This window comes from Lethenteron reissneri, unplaced genomic scaffold, assembly GCF_015708825.2.
Source record: "Lethenteron reissneri isolate LAM-NWPU_2019-01 unplaced genomic scaffold, ASM1570882v1 scaffold_214, whole genome shotgun sequence".
In the NCBI taxonomy this organism is placed as follows: domain Eukaryota; kingdom Metazoa; phylum Chordata; class Hyperoartia; order Petromyzontiformes; family Petromyzontidae; genus Lethenteron; species Lethenteron reissneri.
The window spans coordinates 969,371-990,013 of NW_026891736.1; the positions used below are offsets into that span (position 1 = coordinate 969,371).

At 50.9% G+C, this 20,643-nt stretch overlaps 1 protein-coding gene across 1 annotated transcript; it reads right to left on the bottom strand.

Annotated features, from left to right (window-relative positions):
- Nucleotides 1-3,599: 3,599 nt before the first annotated feature.
- Nucleotides 3,600-19,513, bottom strand: LOC133339726 (death-associated protein 1 homolog). The gene is made up of 4 exons (XM_061547880.1): nt 19,255-19,513; nt 8,362-8,482; nt 7,587-7,635; nt 3,600-6,807 (listed from the first exon to the last, which is right to left on the bottom strand). The coding sequence occupies exons 1-4, from the start codon at nt 19,307-19,309 to the stop codon at nt 6,688-6,690; spliced, it is 345 nt and encodes a 114-aa protein (XP_061403864.1). The 5' UTR covers nt 19,310-19,513; the 3' UTR covers nt 3,600-6,687.
- Nucleotides 19,514-20,643: the final 1,130 nt, after the last annotated feature.

Consider the following 20,643-nt stretch of genomic DNA (forward strand, 5'->3'; position numbering starts at 1 on the left):
GTTTTTAATTTGTTTACCTTTTCTTGTTTCATTGTATGTAATGGCAGAGGTTAGGGATTCATAAAGTACAATAATAACCACAATCATATAAACAGAAATCTATTTCAAAGGAATGAATGTGAGACAAATACTCCTGTAATTTACGTTTATTATAATTTTGATTTGAAGCTTTCGTGACTGCAGGAATCCATACTATCCTGCCTCAGCAGTTCTCCTGCTGCATTTATGTCACCTGATGACGATTGCTTGTGTTGCGATCGAAACGTCGTATTTTTTTATACCTACGTGACTTTACCGAAAGAACCAAAGTAATGATTCCTGCAGTCACGAAAGCATCAAATCAAGATTATAATAAACGTAAATTACATTTCATATTAAAGTATGAAATAACAATTGACAAGTGAACTTACGATGTCTCATAGCTTGATCTCGCATCACATTCTCTCATTTTATCTCTCACTCTCCGTGCCTCCCCCTCTTACGTCCGCGAGTTGTTCGCTCCTCTGAGTGTGATCTACTACTATTGCTTGTGTAATAAGAGAGCGCCATCTCCTGTATTATTGTGGGGGTTACATTACACATCATACAGTCCACGTATTTTTGATTGTAGGGATTCTATCTGGAGTAAAGGTGAATGGGCGGATCTACCAGGGAAGCCTCTGGAACGTTCTCGAAGGTTCCAGGAGGGGCGGGGTTTAGCCTCCAATAACTGAATAGGAATGTTCGGGGTCGGTGTTTGAAGATCGAAGAGCTCCCGTCACTGCTGCCCCACCATCTCCACCTGCCACGTGGCGGCGCGACCTCCAGCGTGCCACCAGCCAGGCGGTGTGTTAGCGAGCGCAGCCACGAGAGCGGGTCGACATCCATGGAGAGAGTGGCTGTACCAAAGATTTACAATAAATATTGAAGTTACTTACTTGTGTGGGAGCCACTCATTACACGTGTGCCGAGGTCGCACCTCCATTCAATGGGTGACCCCGGGGAGTCGTTTCCCGTGTGGGTCCCCAAGCTGCAGCATTCACTTCCATCGAATATTCGATCTGCCGAGTCCCTCCGTTTAGTTAATCCCTACCTCGACATTTTTTTCCTGATTAATTTGGTTCTGTGTTTCGGGAGTGCGGAAGGGATATTTGTGTAATGGGTTCTATTGAGGCGCACACTTCCCTGTGGAGGCAACACTTTATTAACATTTGTTACCCACACTATACATAGGGTGGTGACCACCGACCTTCTCTCACTACACTCGGGTACATTAACTAGCGTGGCCCCGCCACGTGGGCCTTGGCCCCGACCTCTTCGTCTTCACGAGGCATCTTCATCACGGGCGCGAACAGCCCCGCTCTCTCAGCGGCGCCCGCTTATATGCCTCTCTAGCGTGGCCGGCCACACCCTGGCTACGCCCCCCTTCTCGAACCCTCGAGAAGGCTCCGGACCCCGACAACGTGACCCCCAGGGTAGTGACGCCATGTGTGTGCAGACCCGACATAGTAGTGACGTCACGTGTCACTACATCACCCCCCCCCCGCCGAGTCCTGTATATCCGTGTCTATGGATCCTGTGTATCTCGGTCTCAATAGTGGGTCTCTGCATCTCTAAGATTTTCTACGTGTTTCCTTCACGATCCACAGTTTTGGTCACGTGGCCATCATCGCACCACTGCAGCTGCGTCTTTAATCCCCCATCAGGTGCAATTATTCGGACGCCACTGGAGCTGTTGCAGTTTAAAATCTTAAGAGTGAAAACTCAGTTATTTAGAAACTGCTCATTGTTGTTGCGTTTAGTTTGTCGTCCTTTCCCCGCACCTACGATTAGCACGGTTGGCGAAATACATTCAACATACATAGATACATACTCTGTGGTTCTTTCGGTAAAGTCACGTAGGTATACAATAAAATAAATCACGTTTGCTGTGGTTTTCCCACCTGATGATGATTGCTTGTGTTGCAATCGAAACGTGATTATTTTATTTTCTACCTACGTGATTTTACTGAAAGAACCAAAGAGTATGGATTCCTGCAGTCACAAAAGCTTCAAATCTAGATACATATGTTCAAACATCAAATAGAAGCCTTCTGCAAGGAATCGAGTCCCCATTAGCCACACGTACTTGCGGTGAACATGCAAACATGCTCTGATCATTTATGCAGTCTTTGAAACAGATTGGCTTACACCAGAGGCGTTCTCTGTAGGGCCTGGACAGTGCCAGACCAGAGAAGATCGAAAGGCCAACAGCACAAGGACAATGCCACACGTATCAGAACATTTCTCGGGGTGAGCAGCTACAAAATGGGACCTTTTTGCCAATATCAAAGTATGAAAAAAATAAGTAAAATTAAATTTTTTTTTAAACACGCTTTAATGAAATGTACCGTACTAATAATGGAAGAACTCCACGACTCCAGCAATTGGCCCCGAAGCTTGCCATAGCGTAAGGGACCGTGGTGATTTACAGCCAACGTCAGTTGAGCGTGGACAATTAGACCAAAGCCGAAACATAACATAAAAAAAATGTTAAAAAATATCTTATTTATTTTTAATGATAGAATATGGTATTGTCATCGGTATGACATAGGTATACCAAGTTTGCAGTCGATACCACATTGGGAAGTGGGTAAAATTGAGTTAAAAGATTTGAGGATACAACAAAGTGAGTTAATAAAAAGCGTGTAAAATTAGAATAGGTTTAACCCTTTCTGGCAATAAAACAGGTGTTAAGATGCTCAAATACCAAATGGATTCTAGCTTTCGCAAGGAACTTAGTTCTGTATTAACCACACACATTACTTGTGAACATGGAAACATGCGCTGATAACAATGTTATTGTCTTTAAACCGATTGGTCTACACCAGACAGCAACCTCCTTGAGGGCCTCGTCTCACCAGTGTCAGACCAGGGAACGCCAAAAGGCGAACAGATACATAGATACATTTGAATCGATATTCTATTCATGATCATTTATTCAGGAAACAGCCACGCTACCGAGTGGTGGGACCCTCAATGACGGTCTTGCTGCTGCTGCTGCTACACTGGGTTGTTATTGGAGACGTTTGCGGGCCAATTAACGAGCTGCGTTCATTATACAAGCAGGCAGGAAAACGCAGACACCCAGAGAACACCCCCAACGCCTTGCACGAAAAGAACTTCCAACATACACAAAGATCCCCCCCCCCGTATGGCGTAGCAGACTGTTGGGGCAAGCGCCGTTCGCTAGCAGCACCTACGAAGGCCGGAACGGCACACGAGGGGGTGGGTGGCCAGCCACCACGCCCGGCCGCCTTTGTCTCCCCCAGTGGCGATGTTTACTGCACACCGCACCAGGTAACTCATTTGAGGCCGAGTCGACCTAGGGGAGGGGCCCAGGACCGGTTCAGATAATCGCCACTGGTGTTGGTGGCCGCGAGCGAGAATCGTACTCGGGTCTCTGCCGGGTTCGTAGCGCGTGTGGTGCAGCATCGGACCGCTGCTGCTGCTGCTGGCGACGATGATGATAGTTCAAGCCCTAAAGCCAGCTTCCTGCATCAAGTTACTCGGCGTTTCGGGCACTCCTCACGGCCGCTATCCGCAAGGGGGACACAAAAAAACACCTCCGACGGTTTCGGTTTTGCGCGGCAGAATTTTATTTCAATTACAACTTTTTTTTTTCCTATCCCCGTGCGGTCATTGGCAACGCGATTCCGGCACGGCCATCGCCGTGGTCCGACAACACAAAGGGGACAACCCCCACAGACTGCGGGGGAGGCGGGGGGGGGGAAGGGGGAGGCGGGGGTCACGACCTCTCAAAGCCCTCTCAAAGCCCTCTGGGCGCGAACGCACACGGCCGCTGCGAGCCCTCGAGTGCCGTGGTCCCTTCCCAACTCCACCCTCAATCTCGAACGGCCCGAGCCATCGGCGCTTGCTGTGAAATCCACGGTGTCACAAATGTCAACGGCCTCTCACCGGCGCCAGAATCCAGGGAGAGGGGGGGGTAAGGAGGCGCACGCGGCGGTTCGCGAACGCGCCATGGGCCGAGTTGCCGAGAAGAGACGACGGAGCGACGGGCGGCTTCGGGTCGATCCGTTTGGACGATCGCTCGGAGACCGGGGGGGGGACGGGGGGGGAGCCCATGTTACGAGTCCCCGGTGGGAAGTTTCGCATTAAAATGAAATGACATCACGGCCTCAAAAAAAAACAGATCATCTACGACCTCCATTGCGATTTGGGCGTTTAGTGTTAAGGGTTAAATCGGAGCTCGGGGGCGGGGGGGTGTAAAACAAATTAAAGGATCGGTTTTGACACGCAACCAATGCCGAAAAGCATCTCCCCCCACGCCCCCCCCCCCTGAGCGATCCTCACTCCCCCCCCCCCACCCCCCTTCGTCGTCCACCGTCCCCGATTTACAGAGCGCCCTCTCTCGCTCGACATCCCCACGTTCGCAGTAAAAAGGCCACCCACCCGCACCACCCCCCGCCACCTCTCTCTACGATCGCACCGACGAAGAGAACACAGAACAACGACGACGATCACCCCCACCACCACCGCAGATGCACTGCAGTTCCAAACCCGTGGAACTGAACTCCGCCGCTGGTCTGCGTTGGTGCATGTGCGTTGTGTGTGTGCACGGACAAAAATATGTCGCTCATTTAGTGTCGGACGTTTCACCCCCTCCCTTGGACCGACGGTGGAGACTCAATGAGCCCGGCGACGTCTTTGGGTGAAGAACAAAGCCGAAGGGTGGGGGATGGCCAATTACACCTCGGGGCAGCGCTCGCTTGGGGACACGGGACACGGCTACTGCCGAGACTCAGTCTGCGTTGAGACTTTGGGAGACCGGGTCTCAATCTGCATTGAGACTCTGGGAGTCTGCGTCATTGAGACTCGGGGGGGGGGGGGGGGGGGGGGGGGGAATTGAGATTGGATTAAGATTCAACAACAGCAACAGGCTGTTCTTCGCGTGTTGACATTGCGCAAAAAAAGACGCGAATAATTGTTCAAGTAAAGCGTAGAGCGTAAAGCACTTATCATCGCCATCATCATTATTGTCGTCAGCGCAAGAACGAACAAAAACTTTAGAAATACAAACTTCACGCCGGCATTTATGAGGCGTCACTACGACTATAAACCGGCGCGCAACTTGGCGCCGAGCGGCTGAAGAGAAACAAATCTGTTTCAGAATGCAGCAGGGTTTTGCGCCCAATATCATCCATGACAGAGGTGTTTTAGGTTACATCGCATAGATACAAATGTTAGCGTTAAACCCGCCACCACCACCACCACCTGACCACAGCGAATCGGTAAGGGGTTTGTCACGTAAACAGGACCTGCCAATTCGTTACTATTACAGCACTAGTGAAATAGTAGTGTAGTGTATAGCAGTGTGGTGTATAGCAGTGTGGTATAAAGTAGTGTAGTGTGGAGTGTAGTGCATAGTAGTGTAGTGTATCGTAGTGTAGTGTATAGCAGTGTAGAGTGGAGTGCCGTGTATAGTTGTGTAGTGTGGAGTGAAGTGTATAGTAGTGTCGTGTAAAGTTGCGTAGTATACTAGTACAGCACACCGGTTGTGTGTTGGAGAGTAAATCCACAACATCTGGCTGTTGCCTGATGATGCTGGTTGTTGTGATTACTGGCAAAACGTAAAATTGTAAATCCACTAGTGCTGTACTAGTATAGTACACAATACTACTATACACTACATTATACTCGACACTATACACTAGTTCTGTACTAGTATACTATACTACTATACACTACATACTACATTATACTCGACACTATACACTAGTGCTGTACGAGTAAAGAATAGGCACGTTCTGTTCACGTGACAAAACCTATTTACTAATTGGCCATGTCGGGTGGTGGCGGGTTTGACGACACAACATTTGTATTTACGCAACCTAACCCAACCAAAAAATAAAAGCTCTGTTATGGAAAACGTAAAAAAAAGTCTGTATTCCGTCAGAACTCGGAAGGTGAATTAAGAGAGCGATAGAAAAGTAGAGGGGGGGGGGGTGGAAATAATATTTCTGGGAGCACGACGTGGAATTTCTGTCGCTAAACCAAAGACTGCCCCACGCCTCCCTGGCGGTGACGGAGGCCAGGAGGCCACCGTTAAAGAGCGTGGGCGCACGCCTGTGTGTAGGTATATGTGTGTGCGTGTGTAACGGTACGTGTGTTCGTGTAACGGTACGTATGTGCGTGTGTAAAAGTACGCATGTGTGTGTGTAACGGTATATGTGTAGGTAAGCGTGTCTGTGTAAAGGTACGTGCGTGTGTGTAAAGGTAGGTGTGTGTGTGTGTAAGATTGTGTATGTACGTGCGTAAGTGCGTTGTGCCAGCACCGATAGCACTTGCCCCCAACAGTCTGTTAAGGCTATGCGGGGGTCTTTGTATGGTCGAGTGTCCACATCTGTGTGTCTCTATGTATCCGTGTGTGTGCGGTCGAGTGTATGTGTGTATGTGGGGCGTGTGTGTGTGTGCACCTCAACATGTCTCTATGTATCTATGTATCAGTGTGTGTGCGGCCATGTGTGTGTATGTCAGTGTGTGTGTCAGTGTGTGTGTGTATGTCAGTGTGTGTGTATGTCAGTGTTTGTGTATGTCAGTGTGTGTGTGTGTATGTCAGTTTGTGTGTGTGTATGTCAGTGTGTGTGTCAGTGTGTGTGTGTATGCCAGTGTGTGTGTGTATGCCAGTGTGTGTGTGTGGCGAGCCCTTCACTTGCGAGGCTGCTGGATGTGTGCGTTGACGTGAGGAGCTGCCCAGTTGCGCTCCACTTTGGGCTGTGGCTTCTCGTGAGCGACTTTCACAGCCTCTGGGGGGAAGTCCTTATCCCCCTGAGACCACATGCACACACAGATACACACAGATAAATACACAAAGATAGAGACACAAAGACAGAGACACAGAGACAGAGGACTCGCACAGGGACTCGCAGAGACTCACGCAGAGACTCACGCAGAGACTCACGCAGAGACTCACATAGCCCGAGGGGAAGTCCTTATCCCCCTGAGGCCACACACACAGAGATACTCGCACAGAGACTCGCTCAAGACGCCCACAGAGTCACACAGATACCCACAGACTCGCACACAGACACAAATTCACAGGGAGACTCAGACTAACACAGACACCGACAGACTCACACGGACCCACAGACTCGCTTAGAGACATCTAGAGACTCAGAGACTCGCGCAGGGGCACACAGTGCCGGCCTTCATAGGTGCTACTCACTAACAGCATTTTCCCCAAAAGTCTGCTGAGGCTATACGGTGGTCAACGCGCTGCGCCACGAACCCGGCAACGAGAATTCGATTCCTGCTCAAGGCCACCACCAGTGGCGATTATTCAAATCGGTCCTGGGCCTCCCCTAGGTCGACTCAGTCTCAAATGAGTACGTGGTGCGGTGGTAAACATCATCGCTTGGAGAGACAAAGCCGAACGGGCGTGGTGCTGGCCACCCACCCCCTTTGTGCGTCACAGTGCCGGCAGACTTCCATTGGCGCTGCTACTCACTGCCAAAGGCACTTGCCCTGACAGCCTGCTGGAGGAGGCTACACAGGCGGGAGGGGTCTCTGTCTTTGTGTCGGGGAGACGTGGAGAAATTGAGACTCACCCTGGCGATGGCTCCGGACACGACGACGACTGGCGGCTTGGGCGCCGGCCTGAAACGACGAACAATAAGCACGGCAGGGGTGAGACGCGGCACCGGGAGTGCTGGTCATGGTGGTGATGATATTTAGGGGGCACAGGTGGCACATCTGCCAGTCATCACAGTCGGTCAACCCATGGCACATGGGTCTGTCCTGTGACCTCCTGCTGCGCCTAGCCTGGCACAGCAGTTAACCTATGGCAACTGGGACTGTCCTGTGACCTCGTCCTGTACCTAGCCTGGAACAGAAGTCAAGCCATGGCACCTGGGTCTGTCACGTGACCTCCTGCCAGCGGGCCTTCGACACGTCACGTGGTCTCAAAGTGCACCTAGCTTGGCACAAGCGCCGTGGTGACGTTACCGCCGCTTAGTGGCAAATGGCGATTGTGGTTGTTGGTGATGATGGTGGTGGTGGTGGTGATAGTGGACATGGTAATGGTATAAGTGCATAGGCAGATCTAAAGGCAGGCCTAGAGGCAGGCCTAGAGGCAGGCCTAGATGCAGGCCCAGGCCTAGAGGCAGGCCTAGAGGCAGGCCTAGAGGCAGGCCTAGATGCAGGCCGAGATGCAGGCCGAGATGCAGGCCGAGACGCAGGCCGAGATGCAGGCCTAGATGCAGGCCAAGAGGCAGGGCTAGAGGCAGGCCTGGAGAGAGGCAATGTCCATTGGTGGTGGCGAATGCGAGACGCGGCACTGGCGGTGCGGGTGGTGGTGCTGTGGTGGTCGTGCTGTGACCGTACGGGGCGGGCGTCTCCTCTTCCTCCTCCTCCTCCTCGCCGTGCTCGTCCGGCTTGCTGGGGACGGGTGCCGCGGGGGCCCCAGGGTGGTGCTTCTGCACGATCCGCATCCCGCCGGCTCTCACTGAAAGACGGGGGTGGGTGACAGGGAGAAATGGAGATGCAGGGAGAGACACGGGGGTAGAAGCGTGGGTAGCCATGGGGGGTGGGGAGATGCAGGGGGAGACAACGGGGTAGAAAGGGAGACAGGGGTAGACGCAGGGGAGAGATGCGGAGGGAGACGTGGGGGGGAGGAGGGAGATGCGGTGGGGGGGTGGAGACGTGGGAAGAGACGCAGAAGGGCGGGGGGGGGAACGTAGAGTTTATTCAAATAGAGCGCCCTGTTGATGAACGTCTGCATCGCCGCCGCCGATTTACGACAACGCCGTGGCCCCGGCATCGATTGCTCCCAACCGCCATGGGAAGAAGGCCCATCTGGCTCCACACACAACACCTCCCCGCCCATAGCGATCGCAGTCTTATCTTACACATTGTGTTTAGTCGATACGGCGCTCAAGCCTTAGCTCAAGGTGAGTCTATGGACAGTGCTGAGTCTTTGTGCAGTGTTGAATCTTTGGGGCAGTGCTGAGTCTATGGGGCAGTGTTGAGTCTATGGGGCAGTGTTGAGTCTATGGGGCAGTGTTGAGTCTATGGGGCAGTGTTGAGTCTATGGGGCAGTGTTGAGTCTATGGGGCAGTGTTGAGTCTATGGGGCAGTGTTGAGTCTATGGAACAGTGTTGAGTCTATGGAGCAGTGTTGAGTCTATGGAGCAGTGTTGAGTCTATGGGCAGTGTTGAGTCTATGGAGCAGTGTTGAGTCTATGGGGCAGTGTTGAGTCTATGGGCAGTATTGAGTCTATGGGGCAGTGCTTTTCGCGAGCAGCACCTATTAAGGCCGGCACGGCACATGAGAGGGGCGAGTGGCCGACACACCGAAACTGGTACTCATTTACGGCTGAGTCGACCTAGAGGAGGCCCAGGACCGGTTCGAATATTTACTGCTGGCCACGAGCATGAATCGAACATGAGGCCGGGTAGCGCAGTGCGGCGCTAACCGCTGCGCCACCACTCCACCCCCCCACCACACAATCTTCACTCACAGTCCATGGAATGCACGCGAGATGTGAACTCCCTTGCCAGGTGGGCGCTCGATCCCGACCCCCGATGCCTCTCGTGAAGACAGGTAGTCCCCGAGTTACGATGCTCTGACTTACGATATTTAGATCTTACGACGGCGATAGCTATACGACAAAATTGTTAAAATATTTTTAATTTCGCGCGGCAGGCAAACGCAGCAGCGTACAAGGTACGATACTGTACGTTGGGTCGCTGCCGGGATGTACCCATCTGCGGAGCTCAGGTGGGGCCTTACCTGGTAACGTAAACATAGTTTTGTTTATACCCATAGACTCGCAGAGATGTATAGAATCACACTGAGAGCCAGACTCGCATAGAGATCCATAGACTCACACAGAGCTAAAGAGAATCACAGTGAGTGCCATAGACTCACAGAGATGTATAGATTCACACTGAGAGCCGTAGACTCGCAGAGACTCATAGACTCGCACAGGGTTGTATGGATTCACAGTGAGTGCCATAGACTTGCATAGGGAACCATAGACTCACAGATATGTATAGATTTACACTGAGAGCCAGAGACTCGCAAAGAGACTCAGACTCACACAGGGATGTTGTAGATCACCGTGTCCGGTAGTCATCATACGGCGATCACGTGCCCATGGTGGTGATGAACCCCAACCCACAAGCAAGCCTCTCCCCATCTCACTCTCTACCCGTGTGTGGACTAATCTCCATCTGTTCCATCTAACTCCCTTCTACCCGTGTGGACTAATCTCCATCTGTTCCATCTCACTCTCTACGCGTGTGTGGACTAATCTCCATCTGTTCCATCTCACTCACTCTCTACCCGTGTCTGGACTAATCTCCATCTGTTCCATCTCACTCCCTCTCTACCCGTTTGTGGACTAATCTCCACCTGTTCCATCTAACTCCCTTCTACCCATGTGTGGACAAATCTCCATCTGTTCCATCTCACTCACTCTATACTCATGTGTGGACTAATCTCCATCTGTTCCATCTCACTCCCCCTCTACCCGTGTGTGGACTAATCTCCATCTGTTTAATCTCACTCACTCTCTACCCGTGTGTGGACTAATCTCCATCTGTTCCATCTCACTCCCTTCTACCCGTGTGTGGACTAATCTCCATCTGTTCCATCTCATTCCCTTCTACCCATGGGTGGACTAATCTCCATCTGTTCCATCTCACTCACTCTCTACCCGTGTGTGGACTAATCTCCATCTGTTCCATCTCACTAACTCTCTACCCGTGCGTGGACTAATCTCCATCTGTTCTATCTCACTCACTCTCTCTCGAGGCACTGCCAGCAAGGCGGTTCAGGCAGTCGACTGAATCGCCATCCATTCCCATCTGTACGGGGGACACAGCATCGCCCCCTCATGCAAGGCGCGAGCAACGGACGGATCGGATGGACCAATATCACCTATAAGAGGGTTTTTTGGGTTGCATCGTGTAAAAATGTCAATGTGTCGTTAAACCCGCCACCACCCGACACAGCCAATTAGTAAAGTTTAGTGCCACGTAAACAGAACGTGCCAATTCGTTACTAGTACAGCACACCGGTGTGTGGGAGAGCAAATCCACAACGTTTACAATTGTCGTCATCGTCGTCATCATCAGTTGTCGTCATCATCATCGTCATCGTCACTATCATCATCATCATCGTCATCATGACACAAGGAGGCACTGGATGATGCTTATAGATGATGCTACCTACACTTGCGCGCCCTCAGTCTTTGTTCAGGCCCTGTGTCGCATGCTCCGCTTTACACCCCCTCCCCCCACATTGAAACATCAGAATCAGGATATTTATTTGAAGCTTTCGTGACTACAGGAATCCATACTCTTTGATTCTTTCGGTAAAGTCACGTACGTGACTTTCGGATATAGAATCCGATGGAGCCGAGGCTCTCTTTCACAGCCGTTGTCCCGTAGTTTATGAATATAAAATGGGACCTTTTGCCAGTATCAAAGTAGAGCAAGGGTCCCATTATGTAGCGGCTCACCCCGAGTTAGAAATGCTATGATCGCGCATTGTCCTTGTACTGCTCACCTTCTGGCATTACCTGGTGCGACACTGATGAGACTCGGCCCTAAAGAAGGCCGTCTCTGGTGTAGGCCAATCGGCTTCAAAAACAATGCAAGTGTAGAGGAGTAGTGGGTGACGTCACGTCACGCTCGCCCTCGGAGAGAGTGGCGTCGCAGAACGTGACGTCAGGCAGTGACGCAGGGCACGGTGACGTCATGCCCCCGGGGGGGGGGGGGGGTATTTAAAGGGGGACCCGGAATGTAACCGGGGTTCGTCGGGGGTAGGAGTGGGGACTCGGGGTAGTTGATCCTCACACGAGGCTAGGGGAAGCTACTCCTCCCGACCGGCCGAGGTTAAGGTAGTCCGGGGCAGGGAGGACAACCGAGTTAGCCGGGGTTGTAGGGATCGCAGTCCCCTGTCCCTTGGGGAGTTAGAGGCTAGGGGGGTTATGGTTCGGCGTGAGCCCTTAACAAACTTGGCGTGAGCCCCTAACGGAAGCTGCCACGGAGTCGTACATTGCGCCACAATACAAGCATAATTCTAGATTTGAAGCTTTCGTGACTGCAAGGATTCATATTCTTAGGTTTTTTCGGTGAAGTCACGTAGGTAAAAAATTAAAATTAATAAAAGTAAAATAAAAATAAAATAAAAATCACAACGTTTCGGAGGCAACACAAGCTTCCGTCTTCAGGTGGAACCGTCACAGCACGATAGCTGTATCAAGTGAGAGAAATTCCAAGAAACAGTATTTGTATATATACTGGTTGAGGGTGGGAGGCCAAGGTAGGCCCTGAATATTATTTTTGTGAGGTTCGGTGCGGCTGAAGCACGCTGTTAGGAATGAGCCTTTGTTGTGTAAACTAGTTGTTACTAGTTTACACAACAAACTAGTTGTTACACAACAAAGGCTTGTTGTGTAAACTAGTAACAACTAGTTTACACAACAAAGGCTCATTCCTAACAGCGTGCTTCAGCCGCACCGAACCTCACAAAAATAATATTCAGGGCCTACCTTGGCTCCTCCCACCCTCAACCAGTATATACACAAATACTGTTTCTTGGAATTTCTCTTACTTGATACAGCTATCGTGCTGTGACGGTTCCACCTGAAGACGGAAGCTTGTGTTGCCTCCGAAACGTCGTGATTTATTATTTCATTTCTATTACTTCTTCTATTATTTTTATTATTCTTGTTTTACCTACGTGACTTTACCGAAAAAACCCATAAGTACAAGCATAATTATCAGAGCCATGTTTGTTTGCATGTTCACCACAATAACCACGTGTGGTTAATGTGCCAACCTGATGTGGTGTTTGGACATCTTATTGCCAGAAAGGGTAAAAACACCCAATCTCATCTCTTGACTTGAAGCTTTCGTGACTGCAGGAATTCATATTCTTTGGGTCTTTCGGTAAAGTCACGGAGCTAGGTTCAAAGAAAATACAAAAAAACAAACTATGACGTCCTGATGGCGGCCGCTTGTCTAGCAATCGAAACGTCGTAGTTATTTTGCTATTTTTGTTATTTCTTTGATCCTATCTACGTGACTTTACGGAATGACCCAAAGAATACCCATTCTTATCGTTCCACGCAACAACCGGTTAGTTCCGAAATCGTAAACCGATTGGCCGTGCCTGGGTGGTGGTGCTGGTGGTGGAGAGCGGTGGTGTAGCGATTAGTGCTACGAACCCGGCGACCCGAGTTCAATTCCCGCTCACACGACTCAGCCTCAAATTAGTATCTGGTGTAGCGGTGTGTTAGTAAACATCGCTAGCACTCGGGAGACAAAGGCGGTCGGGCGTGGTGTTGGCCACCCACCCCCTCGTGTGCTGTTCTGGCCTTCACAGGTGCTGCTCGCTAACAGCACTTGCCCCAACAGAGTTGTTCAAGGTTTTGTGGTGTAGAGTTAACGACACCACATTTATATCAACGCGCGATCTAAACCCCAAACCAAAAAAAGACTATCATGGCCTTAATTCTATATCCATTATATACTGTGGAACAATTGTCCCTGGGTAGTCAGTGTTATTTCCTAATTGCTTATGCCTCAAAAGTACAGAAAATAGCTATTATTACTTACCAAACTTTGCTTTTGTGACCAGGACAGTGATATTTTGAAATGTACCTATTTTCGATGGGAAAACGTGCGCATGTGTGTGTCTCGTTCACAAAGTCCTGGTCAACAAAAGCAAAGTTTGTGGAGAATAATATCCATTTTCTATACTTTTTAGGCATAATCAATTAAGAAAATAACACACAGTACTCAGGAACAAAAATTGTGTTGCATAGTGAATGAGTGGTGGCCTCTGTCCCCCCCCCCCCCCCCCCCCCAAGGTGACTGAGGCCAGACGGGTCAGGCGCAGCAGAGGAGGCGTGGCGACGCATCGCTGCGGTGCCGAAGTCTCCTCCTTCAAATCGATCTATGTGCGAGTCCATGGCTCAGAGTGAGTCTATGGCTCCCAGTGTGTGAGTCTATGGCTCCCAGTGTGTGAGTCTATGGCTCTCAGTGTGTGAGTCTATGGCTCTCAGTGTGTGAGTCTATGGCTCTCAGTGTGTGAGTCTATGGCTCTCAGTGTGTGAGTCTATGGCTCTCAGTGTGTGAGTCTATGGCTCTCAGTGTGTGAGTCTATGGCTCTCAGTGTGTGAGTCTATGGCTCTCAGTGTGTGAGTCTATGGCTCTCAGTGTGTGTCTATGGATCTCTGAGTGAGTCTATGGCTCTCAGTGAGTCTATGGCTCTCAGTGTGCGAGTCTATGGCTCTCAGTGTGCGAGTCTATGGCTCTCAGTGTGCGAGTCTATGGCTCTCAGTGTGCGAGTCTATGGCTCTCAGTGTGCGAGTCTATGGCTCTCAGTGTGCGAGTCTATGGCTCTCAGTGTGTGAGTCTATGGCTCTCAGTGTGTGAGTCTATGGCTCTCAGTGTGTGAGTCTATGACTCTCAGTGTGTGTCTATGGATCTCTGAGTGAGTCTATGGCTCTCAGTGAGTCTATGGCTCTCAGTGTGTGAGTCTATGGCTCTCAGAGTGAGTCTATGGCTCTCAGTGTGCGAGTCTATGGCTCTCAGTGCGTGAGTCTATGGCTCTCAGTGTGTGAGTCTATGGCTCTCAGAGTGAGTCTATGGCTCCCAGTGTGTGAGTCTATGGCTCTCTGAGTGAGTCTATGGTTCAGTGTGTGAGTCTATGGCTCTCAGAGTGAGTCTATGGCTCTCAGAGTGAGTCTATGGCTCTCAGTGTGAGTCTATGGCTCTCAGAGTGAGTCTATGGCTCTCAGTGTGAGTCTATGGCTCTCAGAGCGAGTCTATGGCTCTCAGAGTGAGTCTATGGCTCTCAGTGTGAGTCTATGGCTCTCAGTGTGAGTCTATGGCTCTCAGTGTGAGTCTATGGCTCTCAGTGTGAGTCTATGGCTCTCAGAGTGAGTCTATGGCTCTCAGTGTGAGTCTATGGCTCTCAGAGTGAGTCTATGGCTCTCAGTGTGAGTCTATGGCTCTCAGAGCGAGTCTATGGCTCTCAGTGTGAGTCTATGGCTCTCAGTGTGAGTCTATGGCTCTCTGTGTGAGTCTATGGCTCTCTGTGTGAGTCTATGGCTCTCTGTGTGAGTCTATCGCTCTCAGTGTGTGAGTCTATGGCTCTCAGAGTGTGAGTCTATGGCTCTCAGAGTGAGTCTATGGCTCTCAGTGTGAGTCTATGGCTCTCAGTGTGTGAGTCTATGGCTCTCAGTGTGTGAGTCTATGGCTCTCAGTGTGTGAGTCTATGGCTCTCAGTGTGTGAGTCTATGGCTCTCAGTGTGTGAGTCTATGGCTCTCAGTGTGTGTCTATGGATCTCTGAGTGAGTCTATGGCTCTCAGTGAGTCTATGGCTCTCAGTGTGCGAGTCTATGGCTCTCAGTGTGCGAGTCTATGGCTCTCAGTGTGCGAGTCTATGGCTCTCAGTGTGCGAGTCTATGGCTCTCAGTGTGCGAGTCTATGGCTCTCAGTGTGCAAGTCTATGGCTCTCAGTGTGTGAGTCTATGGCTCTCAGTGTGTGAGTCTATGGCTCTCAGTGTGTGAGTCTATGACTCTCAGTGTGTGTCTATGGATCTCTGAGTGAGTCTATGGCTCTCAGTGAGTCTATGGCTCTCAGTGTGTGAGTCTATGGCTCTCAGAGTGAGTCTATGGCTCTCAGTGTGCGAGTCTATGGCTCTCAGTGCGTGAGTCTATGGCTCTCAGAGTGAGTCTATGGCTCCCAGTGTGTGAGTCTATGGCTCTCTGAGTGAGTCTATGGTTCAGTGTGTGAGTCTATGGCTCTCAGAGTGAGTCTATGGCTCTCAGTGTGAGTCTATGGCTCTCAGAGTGAGTCTATGGCTCTCAGTGTGAGTCTATGGCTCTCAGAGCGAGTCTATGGCTCTCAGAGTGAGTCTATGGCTCTCAGTGTGAGTCTATGGCTCTCAGTGTGAGTCTATGGCTCTCAGTGTGAGTCTATGGCTCTCAGTGTGAGTCTATGGCTCTCAGAGTGAGTCTATGGCTCTCAGTGTGAGTCTATGGCTCTCAGAGTGAGTCTATGGCTCTCAGAGTGAGTCTATGGCTCTCAGTGTGAGTCTATGGCTCTCAGAGCGAGTCTATGGCTCTCAGTGTGAGTCTATGGCTCTCAGTGTGAGTCTATGGCTCTCTGTGTGAGTCTATGGCTCTCTGTGTGAGTCTATCGCTCTCAGTGTGTGAGTCTATGGCTCTCAGAGTGTGAGTCTATGGCTCTCAGAGTGAGTCTATGGCTCTCAGTGTGAGTCTATGGCTCTCGGGTGTGTGAGTCTATGGCTCTCACTGTGAGTCTATGGCTCCCAGTGTGTGAGTCTATGGCTCCCAGTGTGTGAGTCTATGGCTCCCAGTGTCTGAGTCTATGGCTCTCAGTGTGTGTCTATGGCTCTCAGAGTGAGTCTATGGCTCTCAGAGTGAGTCTATGGCTCTCAGTGTGAGTCTATGGCTCCCAGTGTGAGTCTATGGCTCCCAGTGTGAGTCTATGGCTCTCAGTGTGAGTCTATGGCTCTCTGTGTGAGTCCATGGCTCTCTGTGTGAGTCTATCGCTCTCAGTGTGTGAGTCTATGGCTCTCAGAGTGAGTCTATGGCTCTCAGTGTGAGTCTGTGGCTCTCAGTGTGAGTCTGTGGCTCTCAGAGTGAGTCTGTGGCTCTCAGAGTGAGTCTGTGGCTCTCAGTGTGAGTCTGTGGCTCTCAGTGTGAGTCTGTGGCTCTCTGTGTGAGTCTATGGCTCTCAGTGTGTGAGTCTATGGCTCTCACAGTGAGTCTGTGGCTCTCAGTGTGTGAGTCTGTGGCTCTCAGTGTGAGTCTGTGGCTCTCAGTGTGAGTCTATGGCTCTCGGGTGTGTGAGTCTATGGCTCTCACTGTGAGTCTATGGCTCTCAGAGTGAGTCTATGGCTCCCAGTGTGTGAGTCTATGGCTCCCAGTGTCTGAGTCTATGGCTCTCAGTGTGAGTCTATGGCTCCCAGTGTGAGTCTATGGCTCCCAGTGTGTGAGTCTATGGCGCTCAGTGTGTGAGGCTATGGCTCTCAGTTTGAGTCTATGGCTCTCAGAGTGAGTCTATGGCTCTGTGTGAGTCTATGGCTCCCAGTGTGTGAGTCTATGGCTCTCAGTGTGAGTCTATGGCTCTCAGTCTGAGTGTATGGCTCTCAGTCTGAGTCTATGGCTCTCAGTCTGAGTCTATGGCTCTCAGTCTGAGTCTATGGCTCTCAGTCTGAGTCTATGGCTCTCAGTCTGAGTCGATGGCTCTCAGTCTGAGTCGATGGCTCTCAGTCTGAGTCTATGGCTCTCAGTCTGAGTCTATGGCTCTCAGTCTGAGTCTATGGCTCTCAGTCTGAGTCTATGGCTCTCAGTGTGTGTCTATGGCTCTCAGAGTGAGTTTATGGCTCTCAGTGTGAGTCTATGGCTCTCAGTGTGAGTCTATGGCTCTCAGTGTGAGTCTATGGCTCTCATTCTGAGTCTATGGCTCTCAGTCTGAGTCTATGGCTCTCAGAGTGAGTCTATGGCTCTCAGAGTGAGTCTATGGCTCTCAGAGTGAGTCTATGGCTCTCAGTGTGTGAGTCTACGGCTCTCAGTGTGCGAGTCTATGGCTCTCAGTGTGTGAGTCTATGGCGCTCAGTGTGTGTGTCTATGGCTCTCAGTGTGTGTCTATGGCTCTCTGAGTGAGTCTATGGCTCAGTGTGTGAGTCTATGGCTCTCAGTGTGTGAGTCTATGGCTCTCAGTGTGAGTCTATGGCTCTCAGTGCGAATCTATGGCTCTCAGTGCGAATCTATGGCTCTCAGTGCGAATCTATGGCTCTCAGTAAGAATCTATACATCTCTGTGGGTATAAAAACTATTTATTTGTTTACGTTACCAGGTAAGGCACACCGAGCTAAGTAGCTGGTTTTCAGAAGCTACCTGGCCATCTCAAATGACAGCTCAACCAAGTGGCTGACATCTTCACCATCACCATCATCACCACGTGGGAATGTAGAACACGGCAGCCAAATCATCATCTCGATGTGTGATAATCCACGCGACCACGGGTAGCGAGAGAGACGCAGACTCCAACTATATAGCAGCCGGCGTCATCACAGGGTGTGGATCGAACCCACGACCTCCTGCATACCAGGCGAGGTAGTTAACACCTCGCCATACAACAGATCCCCCCGTGTAGCCTCCATCAGGCTGTTGGGGCAAGTGCTGTTCGTAGCGAGGAGCTGCAGCAGCGCCCTATGACAACTACAACTCCCCACGTTGCTCACAACAACACTCCCCACATTGTTGACAACAACAACTCCCCACGTTGCTGACAACAACAACAACACTCCCCACATTGCTGACAACAACAACACTCCACGTTTCTCACAACAACAACACTCCCCACGTTGCTGACAACAACAACACTCCACGTTTCTCACAACAACAACACTCCCCACGTTGCTGACAACAACAACACTCCCCACGTTGCTGACAACAACAACACTCCCCACGTTGCTGACAACAACAACACTCCCCACGTTGCTGACAACAACAACAACACTCCCCACATTGCTGACAACAACACTCCCCACGTTGCTCACAACAACAACACTCCCCACGTTATGCACAACAACACTCCCCACGTGACCACAACAACAACAATCCCCACGTTGCTCACAACAACACTCCCGACGTTATGCACAACAACAACACTCCCCACGTGACCACAACAACAACAATCCCCACGTTGCTCACAACAACACTCCACGTTATGCACAACAACAACAATCCCCACGTTGCTCACAACACTCCACGTTATGCACAACAACAACACTCCCCACGTTGCTGACAACAACACTCCCCACGTTATGCACAACAACACTCCCCACATGACCACAACAACAACAATCCCCACGTTGCTCACAACAACACTCCCGACGTTATGCACAACAACAACACTCCCCACGTGACCACAACAACAACAATCCCCACGTTGCTCACAACACTCCACGTTATGCACAACAACAACAATCCCCACGTTGCTCACAACAACACTCCACGTTATGCACAACAACAACACTCCCCACGTTGCTGACAACAACACTCCCCACGTTATGCACAACAACACTCCCCACGTGGCCACAACAACAACACTCCCCACGTGACCACAACACTCCCCACGTTGCTGACAACAACAACACTCCCCACGTTGCTCACAACAACAACAACAACAGAGAGGAGGGCTCGCGGCCCGTGTCGCTACCCGCGGGGAGATGTCCGCCCTTGAGGTCGGGGTGCTCCTTCGGAGGCGAGGCCATGGCAAGCAGCAGCACGACACGCAGAGACCACTCTACACTAGTCTCTACACTCTACTAGTGTGCAGTCTACACACTCTACGAGTCTTCACACTCTACGTGTCTTCACACTCTACAGTCTCCACTCTGCAGTCTTCACTGCGCCAGAGACAACTCCTCCAGACCATCAACTCCGCGTCTTCCTTAAACAATGGCGGCTCTCACCCCCCCCCCGTTCGCCCCTCCCCTCCACCACCCCCACTAGCCCCTCCCACAGCAGATCGGACGCTCCCATTGGTCGACAAATTGCGGATCACCGGTTCGCCCCTCCCCTCCACCCCGATTAGCCCCTCCCACTGCAGATGGGACGCTCTCATTGGTCCGCACAGAGTAAATCCCCCACTCACCCCTCCCTTCTGTCCCCCACTCTCCCCTCCCCTCGGACTGCCAATGGGAGACTCCCATTGGTCCACAATGCGGGGAGGGGGGAATCCACCACTCGCCCCTCCCCTCCACCCCTCATCCCCGTCCCTCACTGCAAAAGGAACGCTCCCATTGGTCCCGGCGAGCGCCACGTGTCGCAAGATTAGCCAATCGAAAGCGGAGGGAGTTTGCTTTGCGGAGTGCGGGGCGGGGGTTGGTGGGGAGGAGGGGCCACGTGGCGCAATCCTTAGGTTTCAATGACACGTGGCACTTACACAACATCCCGTACCTATAGGGTTCAATGTTAATCACCGGGCTCCCATAGGGTTCAATTAAAATCACTGATAGTCCCATAAGGTTCAGTGTAAATCACTGAGGCTCCCATAGGGTTCACTGTTAATCAGTGAGGCTCCCATAGGGTTCACTATTAATCCGTGAGGCTCCCATAGGGTTCACTGTTAATCAGTGAGGCTCCCATTGGGGTCTGTGTTAATGACTGAGGCTTAGGGCTATGTGTTTATCACTGAAACTCTCATAGGGTTCAGTGTTAATGTCTGCGGCTCCTATATGATTCAGTGTTATTGAGGCCCCCATAGGGTTAAATGTTAATCACTGAGGCTCTCATAGGGTTCGGTGTTGATCACTGAGGCTCCCATGAGGTTCAATATTAATCACTGAGGATCCATATGCTTCAGTTTAAATCACTAATGCTCCCAAAGGGTTCAATGTTAGTCGCTAGGGCTCCCATAGTGTTTAGTGCTAATCACTGAGACTCTCATATGGTTGAGTGTTAATCACCGAGACTCCCATAGGGTCAAGTGTTAATCATTGAGGCTCCCATAGGGTTCACTGTTAATCACAAAGGCTCCCTTAGGGTTCATTGTAATCACTGGGGCTCCCATATGGTTCACTGATAATCACTGAGGCTCCCATAG